Genomic DNA, 25,680 nt, shown 5'->3' with positions numbered 1-25,680 from the left:
GGAAAGAAGTGGGCCTCCATGAGATGTTACAGAAGTCAAATAGACAGGACCTGGCAACAGATTGGCTATGGAAAAGAGGAGGAAGAGGGTAAGTGGTCCACTAAAAGAAGTTTAGAGGGGAAAGGTTTACGGGAACAATAATGAGTCGTTTTGGATATATGAGGCATCCAGTTGGGGATGACCAACAGGAGGTCAGGAGGCAGATTAGGGTTGGACTAAATAAACCTGAGAATCATCTGCATAAAGATGGTCACTGAATTCAGGGAAGATGATGAGTTCACCAAAAGAAATATCTTGAGGGAGAAGAGGGCCCGAGACAGAGTTTTGGGGGATACCCACAATTTGCTGGTGAGACCTAAAAGAATATCCACCAAAGGAGACGGAGAAAGCAGTCAGACAGGTGGAAGGATAAACAAGTAAATGCAGTGTTCCCAAAACCTAGGGAGAAGAGAGAAGAACCAAAATAAGAGGAGGCCGGTCACACTACTAAGAAGAAAGGATAACAAATGGACAGTCCAGGTGCTGTGCTAGTATCCCCAAGTCTGAAGAGAACAAAATCACTACCTCCATCCCACTGTGTGAAGACCTCAAAGATGTACAGGAAAACTGCAATAAGAATCACACAAGACAAGAAGGCAAGGAGACAATGAGGTCTGTGACTCTGAAAGGAATAACCACCACTAAAATTATAGAAACAAGGATTTAGAACATCAGACCAAAAAATCAGTGCCAGTTTACTTATTTATACAGTACCATGATACAATCTTTACACAATATCAACTAGTGGGTAAAAGTAGATAAAAAGTTGGACCTGGAATCAGGTAGACCTGGGTTCAAATCCTGCCCCCGATACTTACTATCTATGTGACCCTAGGCAAGTCATTTAATCTAGCTGCCTACCTGCCAGAGTTGCTGTGAGGATCAAATGAGCTATATGTAAAATGTAAATGCAGTAGGTGTTATTTAAATGTTAGTTATGATGATGATGATGAGAATAAAACATCTATGCACTTTAGTAAACAGGTTCTCACTTGAGTTGTGCTTAACACAAAATCTCTGATGTAATTAACATAATATATAAGTAATTCCTCCTTTGATAGTTTCTAAAGCTAGATTAGGTCTCTATTATTCCTTCTTGTGAAACGAAGTAAGTACAAAAATATCCAAAGCATATCATTTGAAGGAAAAGATCAGGATGAGGCAATGCTACAAAACTTTCTTTTTAGGATGTCTGCTAAAAATTAAAACCAGACATCTCTGGAGCTTCAGTGAAAGAGTGGATATACTGCTTTCAGTGTGGCATGTCATACCAGAGTTTTTCTTCAGGATGTGGGCAGCAAACCACAAGAAAGAGAACCAGCTGTCAAAGAAATTGAGCAAATTTTGAACTGATGCCACAATGAGGGAAGTGACAACACAACAACAGACATTTGCCACTCGTTCTGTAAGCACTGGTTCTGTAAAAAGGAGCATGCTCATCTTTAATGAATTTTTTTTAAGCTGTGTACACCCATATCTTATTAATAGTTTCCAAAAGATAACTGGACCTATCCTTAGGACAACTGCATTGCGTTTACTAGTATAGGTGATATTTTTAGGAGTTTAAAAATCTCATCTTGTTAAATGGTCAAGGATATGAATAGGCAGTTATCAGATGAAGAAATCAAAGCTTTCTATGGTCACATGAAAAAATACTCTAAATAGCTATTGATTAGAGAAATGCAAACTAATACAACTCTGAGGTGCCACCAATTGGTTAATGTGACAAAATGACAAATGCTGAAAGCTATATGGAAAAATAGGGATGCTAATGTACTATTGGTAGAGTTGTGAACTGGTTCAACCATTCTAGAGAACAATTTGGAATTATGCCCAAAGGGTTATAAAACTATTCATACCCTTTGACCCAACAACACCACTACTAGGTCTATATCCCAAAGAGATCACCAAAAAAAGGGGAGGGAGGAGGGAAAGGATCTATCTGTACAAAATATGGCAGTTCTTTGTGGTGGCAAAGAATTGAAGGATGGGATATTCATCAATTGGGGGAATGATTAAACAAGCTGTAGTATCTTAATTTGTTTATTTATTGGGGGGGGGGGGGCAATGAGGGTTAAGTGACTTGCCCAAGGTCACAGAGCTAGTAAGTGTCAAATGTCTGAGTTCACATTTGAACTCGGGTCTTCCTGAATCCAGGGACAGTGGTTTATCCACTGCACCACCTAGCGGCCCCCTTAGAAGGTTTTTTCTGTGTTTTGCAACACTACACATGTATAATGTATATCAAATAATTTGTGTAAATAAATGTAACAATGTGAAGTTCAGTAGAGTGGATCTAGTAAGTACAACACCATCTTCATCATGAAGACTTTGCTGATCTCCCCGACCCTGCCACCGGTTACCCTTCTCCCAAACTACTTCATTTTAGCTGCTTTGAATATGTATCTGTTTTTATTCACTTTATATTTATCCTGGGTATATTTGTTGTCTCTGCTATTAGAATGTAAGCCCCTTGCTTACAAAAGTTGTTTCATACTTTGTAACCTCATACCTAAGTGGAATGCCTGGCACATAGTAGGCATTTAATACTTGTTGACTCACTAATTACACATATGGAACCCAACTGAACACCAAAAACTAGGCCAAAAGTCTACAGTGTAACAACAATACTGTAAAAGCACTGGCTCTGAGAAGAAAGGGCCTGGGTTCAAATGCTGACCATTAACACTGCTTATATAACCTTGGACTAATGACTTAACCTCCTTGGGCCTCAGTTTCTTCATCTGTAAAATAAAAAGGTTGCAGTGGATGGCCTCTGAGGCTTTATGATCCTATTAGGTAAAATATGAGCCAAATAGTAAGAATATGTAATGAAATCAAATGCAAGGAGTCAGTAAGATGCTAGCTGCTAAATAGTGTACGTGGTGACTCAGAGCGAAGGGGAAGTGAAGAGGACAGACATAATACTGAATCTGAAGGACACTTAAGGATTTACTAAAGAATGACCACGGGCATAACAAAAATCTATGGATCAAGAGAGATCAAGAGCTGGCAATGAATCAAAAGTGTAGTGGAACAAGTAAAAACACAAGTGGACTAGAATGCATAAAAACTACTTAAAGATCCACAATCAGCTAATTCTTAAGTGAATGGTCTGTAACTAGATAGGTACAGATGTGTAACAAATATTAGGTGTAAGTGCTGAATAACTTTCATGCCCCATTAGAATCTAAGCAATGTTAAGAGATCTAAAGGAAGGGCCCTGGAATTCTGGAGAAATCCACCTCAGACATAAGTCACACCAGTTGAAAAAGCTATGAATGGATTTCTGTCTACTATTGGAGGGAATACCCAAATCAATAAAATGACAGACTCATCAAACTATCTAAATATAGGATTGTATTTAGGTGGGGTTTCTTCAATATAAGAACCAAACCCAGAAGTCATTTGGGAAAGAACAATGTTAAAAAATAAGAGCTACAGTTAAGGCAAAACAAAGCTAGGATCTGGAGAAGGCAAACTGGTCAATACAATAATAACAGCCTTTAAGTAACTGAAGAACTGTCCCATAAAAAAAGGCAGCTTGCTATTTTCCATCTAAAGAACAGACTTAAACTCTAGCCCCTGCCCCAAAATTTTAATAGTGAGAGAACATTATAATAAGTTCCCAAATAAAGGCATGAAATTTACTTTCTGTAATCATTAAAAGTGAGATAGATCTTGTTTAAACTTGGCCTTGCCTAAAGGCAAATAGATAACCTTACAAGGTGTCTCCAGTTCTAAGAGTCTATGTACAAAGGCATAAAAGACCTTCAATGTCACATATCAAGATTTTCTTTTTCCATCTTGTCAAAAAGATAAGCAGGCCAGAAAATAGGTGGGGGAGATAAATATATTTATTCTTTAAAAAAAATATATATATATATGTATATATTTCCAATTACATGTAAAAACAATTTTTAACATTTGTTGTTTTTTTGTTTTTGTTTTTATTTTGAGTTCCACATTCCCTTCCTCTCTCCTTCCCCTCGCCCCTCATTGAGAAGGGAAGCAATTTATACATGTGTGGTCAGGGAAAACCTGTTTTCATATTAATCATGTTATGAAAGAAAACACAAACACCCACCCACCTCAAAAAACAAGAAAAATAAAGTTTAAAAAATATATGCTTCAATCTGCATTCAGACTCCATTAGTTCTTTCTCTGGAGGTGGATAGCATTTTTCATCAAGAGTCCTTTGAAACTGTCTTGGATTACTGTATCGCTGAGAAGAGCTAAGTCTATTATAGCTTATCATCATACAACATTGCTGCTACTATGTACACATTGTTCTGGTTCTGCTCACCTCACTTTATATCAGTTCATGTAAGTTCTTCCAGGTGTCTCTGAAAGCATCCTGCTCATCCATTTCTTAAAGCACAATAGTATTCCATTAAAAAGTCTTATACCACAACTTGTTCAGCCATTCCCGAACTAATGGACATCCCCTAAACAATTCTTTACCACCACAAAAAGAGCTGCTATAAATATTTTTGTATAAAGAGGTCATTTTCCTTTTTTTTTTTAACTGTTTGGGATACAGACCTAGTAGTGGTATTGCTGGATCAAAGTATATGCATGGTTTTATAGACCTTTGGCCATAGTTCCAAATTACTCTCGAGAATGGTTGGATCAGTTCACAACTCCACTAAGAGTGAGTTAGTGTGCCAATTTTCGCACATCCCTCCAACGTTTCTCATTTTTCTTTTCCAACATATTAACTAATCTAATAGGTATGAGGTGCTACCTCAAGGCTTATATAATCTGTCTTTCTCTAATCATTAGGGATTTAGAACTTTTTTTTTTCGTGAGACAATTGGGGTTAAGTAACTTGCCCAGGGTCACACAGTTAGTAAGTGTCAAGTGTCTGAGGCTGGATTTGAATTCAGGTCCTCCTGAATCCAGGGTCAGTACTCTATCCACTGTGCCGCCTAGCTGAACCAGAACATTTTTCCATATAAGTACAAATAACTTTGATTTCATCATCTGAAAACTGCCTATTCATATCCTGTAACCATTTATCAACTGGGAACTGACTTTTATTCTTATATATTTGATTCATTTCTCTATATATTTGAGAAATGAGGCCTTTATCTTACAAACTTCTTGTAAAAAAGTTTTCATCCATCCATCCTATTTTTTCCCATTTATTCTTCTCTCACCTTTCACCCTGTTCCTTCTCAGAAGTGTTTTATTGACTAACACCTCCCCAATCTGTCCTCTCTTCTATCAGCTCTCCTTCTCCTCCTACGTCCCTGTACATTAAGATAGATTTCTATACTCAATTGAATGTATATGTTATTCCCTCTTTGAGCCAACTCTGATGAGGTTCAAACATTGTCCGCCTCCTCCTCCTATGTTCCCCTCCTCTATAAAAGCTCTTTTCTACATCTCTTATATGAGATAATTTACCCCCATGCTACCTTTCCCTTCTCACTTCTCTCAAAAGATCCCTCTTTCTCATCCTTTAAATTTTTTCAGCTATCATCCCATCATACTTATCCCTCTTTGTCACCCTTTAATTTTATTTTTTAGATCTCATATCATCACAGTCAACTCATACCCATGCACTCTATGTATAGTCCATCTAACTGCTTAATAATGATAAAGTTCTTAGATGTTTCAAGTATCATCTATAGGAATGTAAACAGTTTAACCTCATTTATTTTAACCTTATTATTTCTCTTTCCTGTTTACCTTTCTATGTTTCTCTTAAGTCTCATCTGAAAGTCAAATGTTCTATTCAGCTTTGGTCTTTTCATCAAAAAAAAGGTTAAAAGTCCATTTTTTCCCCATGAAGAATTACAGTCAGTTTTCTTGATTTTAATCTTAGCTACTTTGCCCTCTAACGTATCATATTCCAAGCCCTCTGATCCTTTATTTGTAGAAGCTGCTAAATCTTGTGTTATCTTGACTGTGGCTCTACAATATTTGAATATTTTCTCCTTGACTTGGGAGCTCTGGAATTTGTCTATAATATTCCTTGGAATTTTTCATGTTGGGATCTCTTTCTTTTTTTTTTTTTAGTGAGGCAATTGGGGTTAAGTGACTTGCCCAGGGTCACACAGCTAGTAAGTGTTAAGTGTCTGAGGCCGGATTTGAACTCAGGTACTCCTGACTCCAGGGCCGGTGCTCTATCCACTGCGCCATCTAGCTGCCCCTATGGGATCTCTTTCAAGGAAGTGATTAGTAGATTCTTTCAATTTCTATTTTATCCTCTGGTGCTGGGATAACAGGCCAGTTTTCCTTGATAATCTCTTCAAATATGATGTCAAGGATCTTTTTGATGATGGCTTTAAGGTAGTCCAATAATTCTTAAATTATCTCTCTTGGGTCTATTTAACAGGTCACTGGTTTTTCCAGTGAGACATTTCACATTTTCTTCAATTCATTCTTTTGATTTTTTTTTTTATTGTTTCTTGATGTCTCATGGGAGTCATGAGCTTCTAGTCATACAATTCTAATTTTTAAGGAATATTTTCTTCAGTGAACTTTTGTACCTCCCTTTCCATCTAGTCAATTCTACTTTTTAAGGAGTTCTCATCAGCGAATCTTTGTACAGCTTTTTTCATTTGGCCAGCAGACAAAAATTAAGTTACTTGGTGTATGAGGCCAAATTTGAACTTGAATCTTTGTGATTCCAGGTCCACACTCCATCTACTGTGCCACCAGTAATTTGCAAGTAATTTGACCAGTTACACTCAAGTGAGTCATGGTATGTGTCATAGTCCAAACTTGAACACAGAACTTTTTCACTCCAAAGATAGCTCTCTATCCACTGTGCAACACTGACTCTTCACATCATCAATTCTATATACCAGCAAATTAATTATAAAAAAGTGGATGGGGGCAGCTAGGTGGCGCAGTAGATAAAGCACTGGCCCTGGATTCAGGAGGACCTGAGTTCAAATCCGGTTTCAGATACTACTTGACACTTACTAGCTGTGTGACCCTAGGCAAGTCACTTAACTCTCATTGCCCCACAAAAAAAAGAATGTATTTACTAAAAAAGTGGATGCTTCTTCAGGAACAGGGTAAAAAAAATGTGGTCATTCAAAAAAGATTAACAGTTTTAAAAATGCTAATTTTTCCATTTTATCTGGAAAAAGGAAATGAAATGAATGTGACAATCCACATTGCTACTCTGAATGACTAAATATATAATTACATTCTATAGCTATTTTTCAATGTACCAATGACAGCAATTATTTCCAATACAGGGTTAAATTAACTGTTCAGTGAATGCCTAAATTCGATTCCAATAGAATTAAATCTAGTGTTGTTTACACTATATATAACTATTAAATCAGTTTGTGCATTAATATGCTAACTACAGACAAGCACAAAATGCCAAGTATAATAATGTTCTATCATATACTTACAGTTCTTTGTGTTTCTCCTCTGCCAAAATTTGGTCATTAGGCTTCAGACCATACCTATAACAGACATAAAATTTATTTTTTAAAAAACCAGTCATGGAAATACACAAATATATGTCTAACAGACCAGCCAATAAGTCTTTGAATAAAGATAGATCACAGTATTTTACAAATCTCACTATAGGACATAGACAAGACAACTGTATTCCGACAAAATTTTTACATCCTATTTAGCTGTCCCTTCTTTAACAAATGTCCTGGGGTACATTCTACCTTTCACTGCTACAACATAGGCCTCCCTGCCTATATAGCACGCATACTTTATACCAGAAGAGATTAAGGTAGGTGCTGGATATCGTGAACACCAAATGACCCCCAAAAAACTGATTATTTTTAACCCACAGGAAAGAAAGAGCTATTACTGATGTGGAAGCCATTTCTAAATCATCTGTCTATTGTAGTCAGACCACCAACTGGTTACAGAAAAAATTGAACTCAAAATTATAAATTAAAATGCTTATTACATTAAAAAATATATAACACAGCATTGAATTAAAGCGATTTCAACTACTTTAAAAAGCTGCTGGAGCTGAAAAATGGAAAATGGCTATCGAGACAGCCAAACTGGCTTACTCACAGTTCTTCATGTACAACATTATCAATCTAGTCAGTCGACCAAATCAGTTAATAAACATTTATTAAGTACCTAATATGTTTCATCTTCATGGTTCTATGTAGGTTGTCCACCAAACCTGGAACACAATCCCTCTTTACCTGTGCCACTTAGAAATCTCAGGTTTTTTCAAAGCTTAGATCAATTGCCATTTCCTTTACATTAGAGCTTCTTAAACTTTTTCCACTCATAAGTCCATTTGGCCCCAGAAATTTTTATGTGATCCCGGGTATAAAATTGGTATATATAACCTTTTACTGTTGCCATATGTTTCACGACCCCCATATTCACTTACATGACCCCATCGAAATCCACAGTTTAGAAGACTAAAATGATCTCTGGTCCTCTGACCCTAGTTACTAGTGAACATCATGCTGGAAATTAATTTCTATTTATCTTAATTTTATTTTTTATGGCAAAAAGTTTTCTTATATATTTTTTGGATAATTGTATTTATAAAGTACTTACTATGCACAAAGCACTTTACAAATATTAGCTCATTGATCCTCACAAAAACCCTGTGAGGTAGGTGCTATTATGATCCTGATTTTATAGATGAGGAAATTCAGCAAACAGATTTAAGTGACTTGCCCAAAGCCATACAACTACTAAGTGTCTGAGGCTAGATTTGAACTCAGATCTTCCTGACTCCAGGGCCAACATTCTATGCAATGGGCCACTATAGGAATGTCTGTGCTTTCTTTTATTTTCTTAAGGTCCAAGCCTAGTAGTGAGATATATTAAAAAAAAAAAAAGTTTTTTTAATTTAAATATTTTTGAAAAAGGGATGTTCACAAGTAATAATATTCTTATTTTTTTTGAATGAGCAGCCCAAATCACAATTTGAACCACATGACAGGATTATGCCTATCTTTCCAAAGCTCTTCCAACATTTACCATTTCCTTTTGTCATTTTTGCCAACCTGATAACTGTGAAGTGAAGCCTTGTTTTAATCTGCATCTCTTTTTATTAGTGATTTGGAGAACTTTTTCAATATAGCTATTAAGAGCTTGCATATCCTCTGTCAATTTTCTTTGACAACTTACATCCAATAAAATGACTCTTGTTTGTGTATCATGTAGCAATTCACTCCTTACCTTGGACATCTGATACTAGGTTTGTGTGTGTGTTTGTATTTTTTTTTAACTGGCAAGAGGTTTTTAAAATTAAAATCCTAAACACACTAATCAATACCCAAGCAGTTATTAGGTATCTATGTACAAAGCATCATGGGAGATACTGGTGATACAAAAGTAAAGATGAAACTGGTTCTTGACCTCAAGGCGGGGATAACATATGTGTGTATGTGTATGTGTGTATGTGTGTGTGTGTATGTATGTATATATATATATATATATATATATATATATATATATATATACACATACATATACACACACATATATATGAGTGTACGTATATAGATAGGTATGTATGTGTGTTTATGTATGTGCATAAAAATACATGAGGCAACATGGTGTAGAGTTTGGAAAGCTGATGTTGAAGCTGGGAAGACCTGTGTGACCCTGGGCATGTAAAATAACCTCTCAGTGTTCTGTAAATTACAGAAAGTAAATTACAGACCATAAATTACAGAAAAAATGGTACCCTGCATTAGTGGAAGGAGTTTCCTCATTGGAAGTTCACTATCCAGCTATCCAGTCTTTATCTCTATAAAAATGCATACAGGGGATTGAGGTTTGGGGGAGAGTAGGGAACAGAGAAAGGCAGGGGACTAGCAACTGGGGGCATCATGTAGAAGATGACTGAGCTTTGAAGGAAACTAAGGATTCTAAGGGATGGGCAGAGGGAGGAGAAAGTGTATAGAAGAGAGTTTGTATGAAGGCATGGAGAGGGGAGAGCACCACATCTGAAACATTCAGAGGTAATGGAGAGTGACTGAAACTTATACTATGAAACATCGAGTATGTAACATTATTAGCTATGAATATCATGAAGTACTTTCATGGTGATTGTAAGTGCAGCACCGAATTAAAACAGATTCTTTTATATGACGTGTAAATATCAAAGATTAGTTCAATTGCACATACATCCAATTTTCCCAATCCAAGAGTATAGATGATATGAGAGCCTTGGACTTAGGACTCATCACCTGTTGCCATACCCCCCCCGGTGGCCTTGATAAAAGTCACTTCATCTCTCCCAATGTCAGCTTTCTCATCTTCAAAACGAGAGGTTGGAAGGATGACTGCCAAGGTGTTTCATAATCCAAATTCTACAATCCTGTGAAGGCATGAATAAATACCTAAATGGTGACGATTTCTGGGGATGGGAAGAACATATCAAACCATAAAAATGTGCTGAAGGGAAGGCCATATAAGACTGTACACACTACAGTAATAATCACAGCATCACCAAATCAATGGGGTCAAAGACACAATGCAGGATTGGTTTGGACCACTGTGGGCAAAAAGCCAGATGATGATGACTCTGGTTTTGTGTGATCTTCACTTGCCCTACAAGCGCAAATAAGAACTGCTGGGTCTTCTGGGACTTCCAACATAGTCTATCAAAATTAAAACTTCAGTCTTACGTGCATACTGACCACCTACCTAGGTATTATCAGGAGTTGGCCATCCCAGGGAAAAGGTAACTAGGAAAGACTGTGTATGTGAATTATAACAGATGAAGCTTTGTGCTCAATAAATTATTGTAAATCGTATCACATAACAATGTGCTAGAGATTAGAGAGACAGAGACAAAAATTAAACTGTCTTCATCTTAGGAACTTACACTCTACAAAAGCAACAACATGGAAGGTGAGAAGAGACTTGCATCTTTGTATCTGTCTCCATACTTGTGGCTATCCCATAAAAGGTGCTTAATAAATGCTCATTAATTGACTGATGTATAAAAGCAATCTATCTTAAGGCTTCAACAACTACCAAACCGTGTACCTACCTTCATAACTCTATCAATAAGTCTTTTATGGGGCAGCTAGGTGGCGCAGTGGATAGAGCACCGGCCCTGGAGTCAGGAGTACCTGAGTTCAAATCCGGCCTCAGACACTTAACACTTACTAGCTGTGTAACCCCAATTGCCTCACTTAAAAAAAAAAAAAAGTCTTTTATGAGTTAGCTATGAATGCATAAAGTGTACCACTGATGAAAAAATGAGAAGGATTGGGATAGGCTTTCACTCAAACAAGTTCTGACAGAATGAAAGAATCCAAATTAATATGTAATGCTAATGAGTTAACAAATGTAATCTGCAAATCCTAAAGCATTATATAAATGCAAGCTAATTAATGTAATATGATAGAAAAATTTCTAACTGTGGTACAACTTGATTTCAAGTTCTAATAGTTTAGAATTCTCATGGAAAGAACAAAAACATCCTGAAGAACAACCCTTAAATAATTAAGAACTGCTCCAAACTAATCGTATTAGCTGACATTTAAAGTCTACAAACAGATGTCTATATTAACTCATTTGATCTCATAACTTCAGCATTCTTCTCATTATATTAGCCTTAACCCTAAATTCTGAAAATTAGTTAATAAAATTCATGTATTTATTCATATTTCAGACATTACACTTTATAGTGACAGCTAGGAGTCTGCCTGTGAAAAATACACTTGTAATCCGTTGAAGTAATTGCTAAATTTATTAAGCCTGCTCTTATAACTGTTGGTATTATTTAAATCAGAAGCACAACCTCATTAGGGTTATTAAATAGCCATAAGTAAATGTTTAAGTGTTTTAATTTCTATACCAAGATCACAAGTTTCAGGTGGTCCAATTTGGAATAAAGCAGTAATGGCTCACCTTGACAAAAGAAATGTACAAAAACCATTGTGAATTTGCTAACAGTTCCAACTATCTTTTCCCATTATTCCTTCTTTTACACATATATTGCCACTTACTCTTTAAGTTATTAGAATCTCACAAAACAATTACCATGTTTACTTCTTAGACATGCATGTATCTCTTAGAGAACAGTCTCTATTATGAAATTCAGTAAGTTTACAAAAATTAAAATCTAGACCTGTTCAAGTACCTTAGCAATTATCATAATGCTGGGAATATGACAGGTGTTTTACAAATGCTTGTTCAACTGAACCGAACTAAATGTCTAATTTAATTAAGTGAAGATTTATTAAGCACTTAGTGTGTGTGGCACGCTGTTCTAGGACTAAGGATACAAAGACGAGCAATCGAGTCCCTACACTCACGTTTACACTCTCATGAACGTAAAATAATTATATCACAAACGAGAATGGAGCGAATGTGGAGCCAAGGCTCTATGGAAGAGGTGGCTGCTAAAGTGGATCTTAAAGGAAGAAAAGAATTTCAGCAGGAAGAAATGAGGAGGGAATGGCTGTGTGAATGTGTGGAGGTGGGAACAGGACAAGATTAAGAGCTGACTCTAGTCTAATTTAAGATGGAATAGAGAAGACACAACAGGCAGCAGAATACAATAAAGTTGAAAAGGCAGGAAGAAGCCAGAGTGGGTTAGGCCTTAAATGAAAGGATAAGGAGATTCTACTTTATTCAGGAGGCAATGGGGAACCATTACTGAAGGCTTAGGAACAGGAAAATGATGCCCTAAAATCCATCCATTAGTGTGATAGCTTTGGCAGCTGTAAGAGAGATGAAGTGAAAAAGGAGAGATAAGAGGCAGGAAGTACAGTGAGGAGACTATTACAATAGTCCACTTAATAGTCAGGGGCTGGTCTAGGGTGGTGGCAAAGGAAATGGAAAGGAGAGGATGTGATAGCTTTTGACTTCACAGGGCAGGACAACTGACTGAATCCATGAAGCGTGGACTGCATGGGATGCCCTCTAGAAATACAATGACAAAACACAACAGCTTCTGCCCTCAGAGCTCACACTGTACAACAGGAATACCACAAAAGCACGGAGAAGTAAACACAATACACACACAAAAGAAGGCCAGGGATAGGAAAGGGACCCGTAATTTCACTGACAGAGGCCATTTATGAATGGGGGAACTCCTACCAGTGTATATAGATCCGCACCTTTTGTACAACTGAGGAGGTCTTAGAAAACTGCCTAAAGCACCGAGAAGTTAAATGATCTGCCCAGTCACACAGTCTGTAGGTGGCAGGGGCAGGACTTGAACCCAGGTCTTCCTGGCTTTAAGAACAGCTTTCTAGAGGCAGTGCAGTGGATAGAGCACTGGCCCTGGAGTCAGGAGTACCTGGGTTCAAATCCGGCCTCAGACACTTAACATTTACTAGCTGTGTGACCCCGGGCAAGTCACTTAACCCCAATTGCCTCACTTAAAAAAAAAAAAAAAGAACAGCTCTCTAGCAAATGTTCCATGCAGCCTCTCACTTCCCACAAGAATCAGCACCTTAGGCTGAGCCCAGAAGGAAGTTGGAGTTTACAAAAGGCAAAAAGGAGGAAGAGCATTTCAGGGAACAGCCTTTGGAAGGAAACAGGGAAACAGAAGACATCACTTTGGGTTTGAGGAGAGCAAGTAGGCAATTATGGCTGGACTGTGGAGTGTCTAAGATGGAATAGCATGAAATTTGGTATGGAAAAGTGGGCTGGTGCCAGATTTTCATTGCCAAAGGAGTGTTTACTTTAATCTTGGAGGTGAAAATGAATCTCTATAAATTTTTTTTTTGGCTAATATTATCTCCATTTTATTTGTTTTTTTTTAGTAAACCTTTATTTAAAGTTTTGAGTTCCAAATTCTGTCTCTCCCTCCCTCACTTCCTGAGATAGTAAGCAATCAGATATAGAATGTGTATGTGCAATTATGTAAAATGTTACCATATTAGTTGTTTTGTATAAGAAGACTCGAAGAAAAGAAAAAAATGAAAGTGAAAAATAGCATGCTTCGGTCTGTGTTCAATCAATATCAATTCTTTCTTTAGAGGTGGATAGTATGCTTCCTTAGTCCTTTGAAACTGTCTTGGATCATTGTGTTGCTGAGAACAGTTAAGCCATTCATGGTTCTTCATTAAATAATATGCTGTCACTGTGCACAATGTTCTCCTGGTTCAGCTAACTTCACTCTACATTGGTTCAAAGAAGTCTTTCCAGGCCTTTCTAAAATCATCCTGCTTGTCATTTCTTATAGCACAATAATATTCCATTACAATCATATCACAGCTTGTTTAGCCATCCCTCATTTGATGGGTATCCCTTTGATTTCCAATTCTAAGCCAACACAGAAGGAGCTGCTTTAATTATTTTTATATAAATAGGTCTTTTCCCCTTTTTTTGGATGTCTTTGGGTATGAATACTTTTATAGCCCTTTGGGCATAGTTAAACATAGTTCTCCATCATGGTTGGATCAGTTCACAATACCACCAACTATGCATTAGTGTCCTAGTTTTCCCACATCCCCTCCAACATTTTCCTTTTTTGTTATATTAGCCACTCTGGATAGGTGTGAGGTGGCACCTCAGAGTTGTTTTAGTTTGCATTTCTCTGATCAATAGCTATTTAGAACTTTTTTCCATCATTTTCAGAAATTAGTGATACCCCAACATTTAACAAACTATTTATTGGTCAAATATCAGTTGGAAGATGATTCAAACAAAAATTAAACTGGAAAGGAAAAAAAGATGTTCAGTTCAAAGATCTGAACAAAGCTAAAACTTCCAACATTCAAATATCTTAAAATAAAAACAGACCATGGAAAAAAAAACAAAAGACAAAAAAACAGACCATGGACTCTTTCTACCCCAGCATAGTTACAAAATCCAGTCCCTTTTTGTTTGCTAAAGATAGATAACATCTTTTTTGACTCCAACCTTTGATTGTTCCAACAAAGGCTGGTTGCTTCATTCTTCTGCTCTTAGGTTTCCCCCTCCATGCTTCCTTTTAATATGCTGGGGATACCAGTGCAATATTTGGCATCTCTATTATCCTTCACACAGCTGGCACCATGAAGTGAATCAGCAATATGACGAAAAGCAGTGCCCATTCATTTGACAGTTAAACCACAGAATTCTGCCACCATCATGGGAATAAGCATATGAGGGGACTTAAGGAAGAGAAAAAGTAAAACCTAATGTCAGTAATAATAGACCAGCTGCAATTGTGTGGCCCTGTGGTAGTTTTAGTTGCTTATAGAAACTCAAGTTTAGATAAATTTTCAAGGTTCAGAAAGGAGGTAGAGTTACATTATAAAGATTTCTCAAAAGTATTCCCAGAAAGTCAACCCTTGGAAAGGAAAATGGGGGAAAAGGAACTGCATATAACTGTGCTCTGTCTTCCTCTAGGGATTTTGTGTACTGCTGTAAACATATATAGCCTAGGCTACCTTTCTGATTCATCAACTTCTTGAGACTCCCCCAATGCCCCCACTCTTTAATGACCTTCTGGGCATATCTAAAAGTTCTAGTCATAATAAGTTTTATATAGGACTACACTTTGTCGTCCTCCTGTTTTTGTCATTCCTGTCTTTGATGATGTCTTTTCCACCATTTCTAGTATGCAAATCATAATTAGTAAGATGTTACTGCTTGCCTACTTACATCTATCATGCGAAAGTAAACTGGCCTTAAGGTCACCTGAAATTTCAGCTTTTTTTCTGAGATCAAGGTATTCAATGATTTGCAGCCACATAACATATTAACTGGTTAATACAATTAGCTAATTTAGAAAGTGTTGAAATACCCCACACTCACTCATTTTAAACAAATTCTGGTCTTGAATCTTACAGGGATCATACCTCCCAACTCCTAAATTCCATTTTTTCTTTTCTTTTTTTTTTTTTGCTGGGCAATGGGGGTTAAGTGACTTGCCCAGGGTCACACAGCTAGTAAGTCAAGTGTCTGAGGCTGGATTTGAACTCAGGTACTCCTGAATCCAAGGCCGGTGCTTTATCCACTGTGCCACCTAGCCGCCCCCTAAATTCCATTTTGATACAACCTAAAGGACTTTTCCCCTTTTTATATGTGTGTGTATGTGTATGTGTGTGTGTGTGTGTATATATACATATATATATATATATATACACATACATACACACACATACATACACATATATGTATATATGTGTATGCATACTTCTTGTGGGATGATGGACCCCAACACCCAAGGAATCCTTTAACTTTCCTGGGGGAGGGAAAGCTCAGGAATGAGTGTTACCTAGCAAGCCCCTGGTATGCTAATAAGCAATACCAAGGTATGCAAGGTGATATGCAGAATATGGATTAATGTTGCATATCCTACTGATAGCCCATTATTCAAAAATCCCCTCCCAGTTATCTTGCCCTTCCCTCCCCTTTGTCTTCTCTCACAAAGGTAGGACAGTTTTCCAGTCCATATATTCCTATCTCCTAATCTCTTTTTATTTTATAAAATTCTTTGGATGAGCTAGCCCCCCAATCCAGGTCACAAGTACCCCCAACATACTCACAACTATGTACGTATAGATGTACTTTCGTTCATAAGAGCAATTAACAACTAGTTATTAACTCCTCTGTAATTTAATGTCTTAGAAAGTTTGCCTTGTGGTACTGTGAAGTTAAGTGACTAGTCCATGGTCCCATAGGTAGCAGCACATAATGGAGACAAGACTTGATCCAGGGTCTTCCTAATTCCAAGGAGGGCTATGCTTCTCCTGTATTGTAAACTACTAACATTAAACAATGGACATTAAAACTTATAACCAACTCCTCTGACAAAATAAGGTAGCAGAAACTAACAAAAGGTTAGTTTCTCTTATCCATGGTTACTCTTGCACACAGTTACACTTGGAAGAAAAAACGATCGCATTAAAAGAAAGTTTCTGATCTTAAGGAGAGTCATAGTTCTGCCACGGCCTCTAAGAGGTGCTACCAGGCTTTCAGTTACTATACTTTTTCTTCACAAGGTATGTGAGTCTTTGGCTTTTGATGGTGGTTTTCCGTTCCCTTTGCCTCACTTTCATTTTTAATTTTTCCAGCCCTCTTTAAAATTGTTTCCCAATCAGTGTCAAAATGATGTGGGATGGGTTTAGGCTCAAATTGATCGTGAGTCATCCCAAAAGAATTACAACACACTTAAATGTTATAGAAAATCAGATTCTCCTCATAGCTCTCATCCCTCCCTGTATATTCCTTCTTCCTTGCATCCTTGCCATGAAAGCATCTAATGAGCTGGTACCTTTGCCAATTTCTTTATCAAAAAGGGGAGAAGGGGAAAGGGGGGTGAGGCAGTTAAAAAGCAATGCTTATATTTTAAAATAACAACTCATTCTATGAGAAGTACAATTTAACAGCATAAGCTTCTACCTAGGAAATTATTTGCCTGTCTATGAGTGAAATGATCTCATTAGACAGAATGTATTACTAAGTGATGCCATTCATATCACATAATTAAGTAATTCGTTTCCAGGAAAAATGTATTTCACTTTCCTTAGAGCAGTAGATGGACTGTGGCCATCACTTCTCATCAAATAACCCCAACATAACAAAACTATACCCAGCATGGCTAAAAGTCCTTTAAATTCAGGCTTGGTACAGAATGTACTGAGTCCATTCTGTAACTCTGAGTGGCTTTCCTAAGTGTACAATCCCTGATTTTCCCTGGATGTCTAACTACTGAACCAGTGCCTGGTGAGTGACGGTCAGGCTACCACAGGTTCCTGTAGCAGGCCCTGGCAGCTTCTGCCCCAAGAACACCACAGGGCTACCCCTGGAGGCACTTGGGCAATGCAACAACCAAAGCACCCCAATACCTCAATTGGGAAGAAACAATATTTGGGGGGGGGGTGAGGGTTAAGTAACTTGCCCACGGTCACACAGCTATTACTGAGGGCAGATCTGAACTCAGGTCCTCCTGAATCCAGGGCCGGTGCTTTATCTACTGCGCCACCTAGCTGCCCCAGAAACAATATTTTCAATATGGCTTAACTACTCTGTGATCTACACATTCCCTAACCACAGGGTCAGTAGCAAATAGTCAGCTATCTGAAAAACCTGAGTCACATAAAAGTAATAAAATCTTCTTAAAACCTATAACCTATAAACTTAGGGGGAAGCTAGTTGGTGCAGTAGATAAAGCACTGGCCCTGGATTCAAATCCGGACCTCAGATACTTGACACTTACTAGCTGTGTGACCTTGGGCAAGTCACTTAACCCTCATTGCCCCACCAAAAAAAAATCTATAAACTTAAAAAACATATTCCTTATCTCTACAGCCCATTCTCCCCGCCTCCTCCTAGCTCATTAATCCAAGTGGTCAGTGGTAGAGAATTTAAATGTTTTTTCCTGTGGTCTAGAGTTCTGTTGAGCCCAAGCAAAGTGGCTTACAGAAGTCAGGAAGAAGGCAGGAAAGGTTGGATGCAGATCCATGTTCTTTTCCCTCGGCCTGCCACTTAGGGTTTCACTTTTTCCCTTTAGTTCATTTTCCTTTCTGTGACTGCCAGAGATTCATGCCAGTCATTCAGTGACTACTCGTTGGGAAAGTTGCAGCAAGAGATGGTAAGGAAGTATCTGTATTTATAAAAATCACGAAAGCTCCTTTTCTTTTCCTATTTTCAAAAGTGATTAAAACTTATCCCTCACTAAGACCTATGGAACTGTGTTGTTTGAAACCTGTTTTCAATTTGATTTTAGAATACGGATAGGAACCCTCTATTTTCAGTCCTCAACAAGATGAACTTTGGTAGAAATGCCATCAATAAGTGAAATCACACAATCACTGTGCCAAAGATGGAATGCCATAGTGAACCACATAATTAATTGATCATCTCATGGGCAGAAAAGCATAAAGACAAAAGACAAGGTAATACAAGGATAACACACATTTCTGTTTCCTTTTCCCAGTCAACAATCAATCAACAAAAGCTTAGGTGAGGAAGTACAAAAGAGGCTGCTGCATCCACCCCTCAGTACAACATTGCAAAAGAAATAACTAATTGACCTTTATTCAACATCTGGTATTTTCATCAGCTACTGCCTTGAAGAGTATATTCCCCTTCTGGTCAGCAATAAGGATTTTCAAGGTGCATGTTAATTTAAACCCTTGCAGATTATACCGGGTACCTTCTGACAGTGGGGTTTTGATCAAGGAAATGGCTGGCTTGAAATTATTGCCAAAGCAATGGACTACTTAACCAAAATAAGAAGTGGGCAATCACAAAATGCTGAAACCAAAAGAATAAATACAACAGGACTCTCTTTTCCACATCCCTGGAGGAGAATTCTCCTAACTACTTCACCGTACCTAAACTAACTTTAAAATCCTGCAAACTCTCACAAACAGCATGGATCTCTTTGACAGACTTTGGTTCTCATTGGAATCTCTTCATTTTTATTCTTCAAAGCAGAAACTGGTCTTGGCAATCTCTGTGGAAACAAAAGAGGATGCTCCACAGCATCCCACAGCCTTGGGTTCTGGAGATAAATGCTCTGCACTCAGGATCCTGCTGCATGGTGGCAAGGTTCTCCACATGGTGGAACTAGTCCAGCTCTAGGCAACAGACCAAGCTCTTCTAATTCAGGCTCTCCTTGTTTTCTACCCTCATTAAACAAGTAAATTCCTGCATCTCCCAAATCCTAATAAAGGGACTGGCTGATTTATTTATGTCTACTAGGAACTAAACTAACTTCCTGATGGTTTGGGAAGCATAAATAACTACCAGAAACTGCCTCTCTCCCCTCTCACTTGGGTGATGTCTAAACACAACTGAAGGGAAGGGGAGATCAGTTTTTAAAAATCCATGTGTTTCTCAACTTCAGGGTGTTATGAGAATAAAAATGTGAATTTTTTTTCTTCTTGATCTCTGTGCAGATGCAACTTAAATTATCAAGAGGTAAATTATTCCAGCCTGCTGTCAGTATAACTTAAGTTTTAGAGAATAATTCTGAAAATTTGATAGAAAACACAATTTTAAAAGAAAAACACACCAACTGCCTCCCAACCACCCTTAAATCTTGAAAACTTTCACCATATATTTTGCTAAATATCTTTTTTCAACAGTTTACTTGCATCAACCAACAATTATTCATGGAAGACTCACTATATGCTTAGCACCATGCTAAGTATTAATGGCCAAAAAAATTAAAAATGACCTCTGTTCACAAAGGGCTTACCATCAAGTTTCAACAGTTCAATAGGAAAGGACGTTATGACCAAATTGGTTTTTTCTCTTCATCAATGTTTACTAATGTCATGCAGTGATTCTTCTATGGTAAATACTTAATCATAAGTATAGTAGGAACACCGATGATTTTCATTTTAAATAACAGGGTAACAAAGAACAGAAAAGAGCTAATGGGAATGAAGAAAACAAGAGGGGACAAATAAGGCACTTGTTTTTCTATGACATTCAATTTCAATTATAAACTGTTAAGAAAATAACTAAGGGTAAGAATGTGAGCAACTTTAATTTAAGAGCAGGGTGGGAACCAGAGGATTTGATTAAGTATATTTAAAGCCCTAGATTTAACCTAAACTGGAATAGGAACATATTAACAAGTAGGAACATTTAAACACAGTACTTAGTTAAGGAGTGAGGCAAGCTGGAACCTGGGGTCAGAAATCAAAAGGGGGAGAAGGGCAGGATAAGCCCAATTGGACCCTCCTGCCACCACCCCCTGCCCCACCCACCCCCACCCCCAAGCTGGGTCACAATGGGCAAGACCAGTAACCAAGCTATGCTGTGGCTTCTTTAACTCTAAACCAAGTCCTTTCAGTTCTAGAATTCTGAGTACGTATTTTATGTTTTTCCTGTTACTGCACAAATGTTTTACATGTTTTTAACTTGTACTTATTTTGCCAAAAATTATTTGTCATAAACACTGTGCAAGCTCCTAAACATTAAGTACAAATCTTTTGGTGTTTTATGTATAGTAGTCAATTGTTTCTTAGCAATTTATTGTGGTATTAACACAATTCACTTGTCAAGGAGTTCACTGAAGGTCTAATATTTATGTCACATTAAAATTTACAAAAGATTTTAAGGACATTATCTCATTTGAAGTAAAGTGTATGCTGCAAGAATTAGTTTTGTTTTGCACATAAGGAAACTTAGGGCCAAAGACACTGTGTTTTTTCCCCCCATAGTTACACAATTAGTATTAAGAGTTGGAGGGCTCCAAACCCCAGAGCTTCCTAAATCATGCACATGATAATTCTACATTTTCCTGTTATACATTCCTTAAGACTGGCTGAAAAGCCAGTTAAACCAGTTCAGCTCATAAAAGTTTTAAATGTACAGCCAGATCCTGATTGGGGGAAAAAAATTCGAATTCTGAACAGCAGTAGGATGTATTTGAGTTTGCACAATTTGGAGTTATAATTATGTAAAATATGGTCACTGTTCCTCCAGGCCAATATAAATATACAGTACAAAATTGCTACAAATCAGCCATTTCATGGGATTCATTTTTCACAATAATCAGGACCCAATTTATTTTAAGATCAACTATAAAGAGATTTTTTTTAAATTAAGAAAAATGTCTATTCTTCATAGCTAAAATGCCCAAAGCTTATTTTTTCCCTCCAAATCCTGAAGGGTTAAAAGCCTTCCATCTTTAATCTGTTTCTTTTATCCTGCTCCCATTATTCTGATGGCCAAGTTTTTGCCCATAACATCACACCACTAGTGCCACCCATTCTCTGCTTTCTGGCAGCTTACAATTAAAAACCCTTCAGCTAGCCTTTTGGGATCTGCTGTGCCTAAGACAAAGAAGCTGCTTGGAGCTCCCAACAATGCCAACACATAGATGCCAGGCCAACAATCCCCAGACTACTATTTAAGTGGCCTTTAAAAAACACTGGGAGACTTATTTACCAAAAAAATCATGTTATGTCGGTATACAAATTAAAATGATGTAAGTTGATATAAATTTATTCTTAGCATTAAAAAAGATTTATGCAGTTAGCTTTTACACACTTCCTCTTCACCAACCTGTTTCCCAAGTCCTTTTCGGCAAGTTACCCCAAACTAACCAATTTTCCCCTAGGCCAAATCCTCTATTTTAAACAAAGCTTAGTCAAGAACTAGCAGGATAAATTAAGAGGGAGGGATGTAGGGAAGGAGAGAAGAAGGGAGGGAGGGAGGGAGGGAAGGAGAAAAGAAGGGAGGGAGGGAGGGAGGGAGAGAAGAAGGGAGGGAAGGAGGGAGGGAGGGATGTAGGGAAGGGGAGAAGAAGGGAGGGAGGGAGGGAGGGAGGGAGGAAGGAAGGAAGGAAGGAAGGAAGGAAGGAAGGAAGGAAGGAAGGAAGGAAGGAAGGAAGGAAGGAAGGAAGGAAGGAAGGAAGGAAGGAAGGAAGGAAGGAAGCTCACTAAGTTATTGCTCAACCAATCAGATCCAAGTCAAATGTAGTTTATTTTGCATTAATTTCCAGAAATGTGAAACAACAATATCAAGGATTATACTAGATATATATTTATTGAAGCAAAGGAAATGAAACAATGGCTAGCCAATATTAGATGAAAATTAGTCAATATAAAACAAACAAGAAGGTTTGACCTGAATTCCATTTTGAGATCATTTTAATACAGATATCATAGGAGGTCAGTAGTGGTAACAAGTCTGTGGAAAATAATACATTAAGGAAACCACTCATTTCATTTAGAATAAAACTATAAATGAAATTGTACAAAGGCTTTCCATCAGCAAGAAGCAGGACCAGCTACTGAGCCATTACAGCATCAGTGTCATCAGGGCCAGTCCCCATGATCTGCAGGGGTTCTTGGTTGTTTGTATAGCACATTCCATTCTAAATTTTGACCACATTTTTCCTCTAGTCCATTTTTCACATCATATACAAAGCTTTTGATACTTACTTATCAAGGAAATTCTTGTCCACAACTGCAGAAATGTCAAGAAGAGGATTTCCCATTCCAAAAAGAATATTTTCCCTGAAAAGGAAGCACAGTCACAAATTAGACATTTCTGTAGCACAGTTAATCTAACAATAAAACAGGTAAGTAGATTCAAAACCAGATGAAAACTATGTCAACTTGGAAGGAGGTCTCTTGTGGAGTCCACAGGTATCTGCGCTTGGCCTAGTGATGCTTTAGACTTTTATCAATTACTCAGATGCACTGGTTAGCTGGTATTATCAAATCTGCCTTTGGACAAATACAACTAGATGATGGTAAAGATTCTGGAGATAGACTGGTGTTTGTAACAAACAGTACAGAGGATGGCTTGGCTGGACCCATGAGTTCAGGAAGCGAAGTAATGCAGGACTGAGAGGCTGGAGATGGGTTCTAAGTGTAAACTGGGGCAAACACTCTCTTAATGGAATTTAGATCTCTCTTTCCCCAAAGTGGAAGACCAGAGAACACAAAAGCCAGTTCTCCAGAGAACAGAATTCAAAGGCCAGTTTTCAAAATTTAAATCCACTTCTTCCTAAAAGGAAAGGAAACCAGAGAAAGACAATGCATGTGAAAATTAAAGAAAGATTTTGTTAAGCAGGGAAGAAAATTTAACATGCATGGGGTACTATGCAGTCCAAGAATGAAGGGGATGCCAAGTAACAGATTGTAGGGATTTATATACAGTTTAAACAAAGGCAGGTGAGGAATTTGCGAGGAAAGGTGGGCTTGGAAAGGAATGAGTCAGTGGGTCCCATTCCCAAGGAGAGGGGAAGTGAGGAATTCCAGAGGTCAAGGATGTGGCCTTTGATACACAAATCAGGAGGCATTCTTAGTGCTCCACAGTTCAGTTCAAGGCCCTGTAAGGAGATGTCTTGATAAGATGATCCCTCAGGAAAAAAAAAAGGATTATTCCAAAGTTAAGAGAGTGGCTGAAGATAAGTTTGCCTCCAAAAAGACCATAAACTGGATATATCCATAGTCCCATATTTACAGTCAGATAAGTCTTTGATTGGTTGAGTTACTGATTCCCAGAAGATTCAGCCAGGTTTACTCTTGGTCAAGCAAAGGACTGTTGATATGTTAGCCAATGCAGCCAGTTCTCATCCAGTTGTTCTGGTTAAGAAGATAACCGGGAGACTCAAGTAAATCAAGGTCTCCATTTTCTCAGAAGAGAGAGGGGACTGGTTCTATTTGGTCCAAGAGGACAGAAGAAAGATCAAGAGCTGAAAGTTAGAAAGGAGATTTAGGCTTAACAAAACAGCTATTTAAAAAGTGAGCATAGATGGGACTCCTACTAAACTGGCCAGAACCCTTCATCTCTAAAGCAGGGTCTCAGTGTGGAGATCTCTCTGGGGTTTGAAGTTAGTTAACAGTCTTGGTACTTTATATAATAACATTTTAATAGTCTTGGTACATTGTATAATAACATTCTAGTCAGAAATATGGACCAGAGAAGATAATTTTCCACAAAATAGCCACTCCCTCAAACTGTCCCATACTACCAAAGTCTCCTGCCCAAGGGAATGGGAGCAAAAGAACCTCTTAGCATCTTACTAAGTACTCATTAGCAGTTTTTATAAGACTAGGCCAGTGGCCTACCACTAATTCCACAGGGAAATAACTGGGATGAGTACAAATTGCTGGAAATACAGTCCAAATTGTGGAAATCTATTGCCAAGCAATGAAGGAAATGCAAAACAATTTGGAAAAATAAATTTAAAATGGAAAAACATTGCTAGTGCAAATAAGATCATTCACTCATATGCTAACTATATGAGTCAATCTGTTGAGAAACAAACATTAATAGCCCTTGTACACACTTGTGCAAAATTTAGGCAATAAGTATATTACAACTACAAAACACCTCTTAAATTCATGCTTACCAAAGATCTAAAACTATTGTTAAGAATGAGACATTCTGAAAAAAAAAAATCACTAAGAAATAAAAAGATTCTCCAATAAATCCATTATTTGCCCCGATCCAAAAGCTGTCAACTGTTCTAACAAAATAATGATTCCTCCATGGATCCACTGACTATTCTGTTACACAGCCACAGCTTACATGTAGCCTTGACTGCAGCAAAAACCCATCTCTACTGCAGGAAGAATAGTACAAAGCACTTGCAATGCTGATGCACCTGAGCCCATGAAAGGCAGATATAATACAGCAACAATTGACCACAAGACTGTCAAGCTCTTATATGAGGATTTTGCTGAGTTAAAAAGAATTATGGCTTCTAACAGAAAACACATCATAAAAAACATATAATCTCCCAATTATTCACAGTAACAAACAGGAAAGTAACATGGATATATCAAAGTCATCCATAATTAACTTTACAATATACCAGGGGTTCTTAATCTGGGGTTTGGGTTTGTGTGGATAGATTTCAGGAAGTCCATGAACTTGGATGGGGAAAAAAGGTACATCTTTATTTTTATTAACCGTAGTTTTCCTTTATAATCATTGTACTTTATGCATTTAAAAACATGATCCTGAGAAGGAATCCCCTTTTCAAAACTTGGCACATAAAACCCAGGAACATATATTAATGAATGAGTAGGCGAAAAGCTTTTATTTAGTTCTTGCCAGTGTGCCAAGCCTTGTGCTAAGCACTGGGACTACAAATATAAATTCAAGACAGTTACTGCTTTGAAGGATCATTCTAATAGGGGGTAAAATAGGGGGTAAGCTTCACCAGACCACCAAAAGGTCACTGACACAGAAAAGATTAAGAACCCCTGAGATACTTATATCATCGAATCACATGATTTCAGACTTGGAAGAGATATTAGTAGCCATCTGTTCCAAGCCACC

At 37.6% G+C, this 25,680-nt stretch overlaps 1 protein-coding gene across 2 annotated transcripts in view; it reads right to left on the bottom strand.

The window, feature by feature from the left end:
* The window catches only part of ADK (adenosine kinase), a 608,024-nt gene that overhangs the window by 513,631 nt on the left and 68,713 nt on the right, over positions 1–25,680 (bottom strand). For both annotated transcript variants that reach the window (XM_043984755.1, XM_043984756.1), the window contains exons 2-3: positions 22,824–22,898; positions 7,422–7,475 (exon numbers count right to left, since the gene is read on the bottom strand). In XM_043984755.1, coding sequence (XP_043840690.1) covers positions 7,422–7,475; positions 22,824–22,898 — 129 coding nt within the window. The remainder of the gene's footprint in view (positions 1–7,421; positions 7,476–22,823; positions 22,899–25,680) is intronic.

Source organism: Dromiciops gliroides, chromosome 2 (genome assembly GCF_019393635.1).
Source record: "Dromiciops gliroides isolate mDroGli1 chromosome 2, mDroGli1.pri, whole genome shotgun sequence".
Classification (NCBI taxonomy): domain Eukaryota; kingdom Metazoa; phylum Chordata; class Mammalia; order Microbiotheria; family Microbiotheriidae; genus Dromiciops; species Dromiciops gliroides.
The sequence above is the reverse complement of the archived record's forward strand: the minus strand, read 5'-3'. Positions and strand labels throughout refer to the sequence as shown.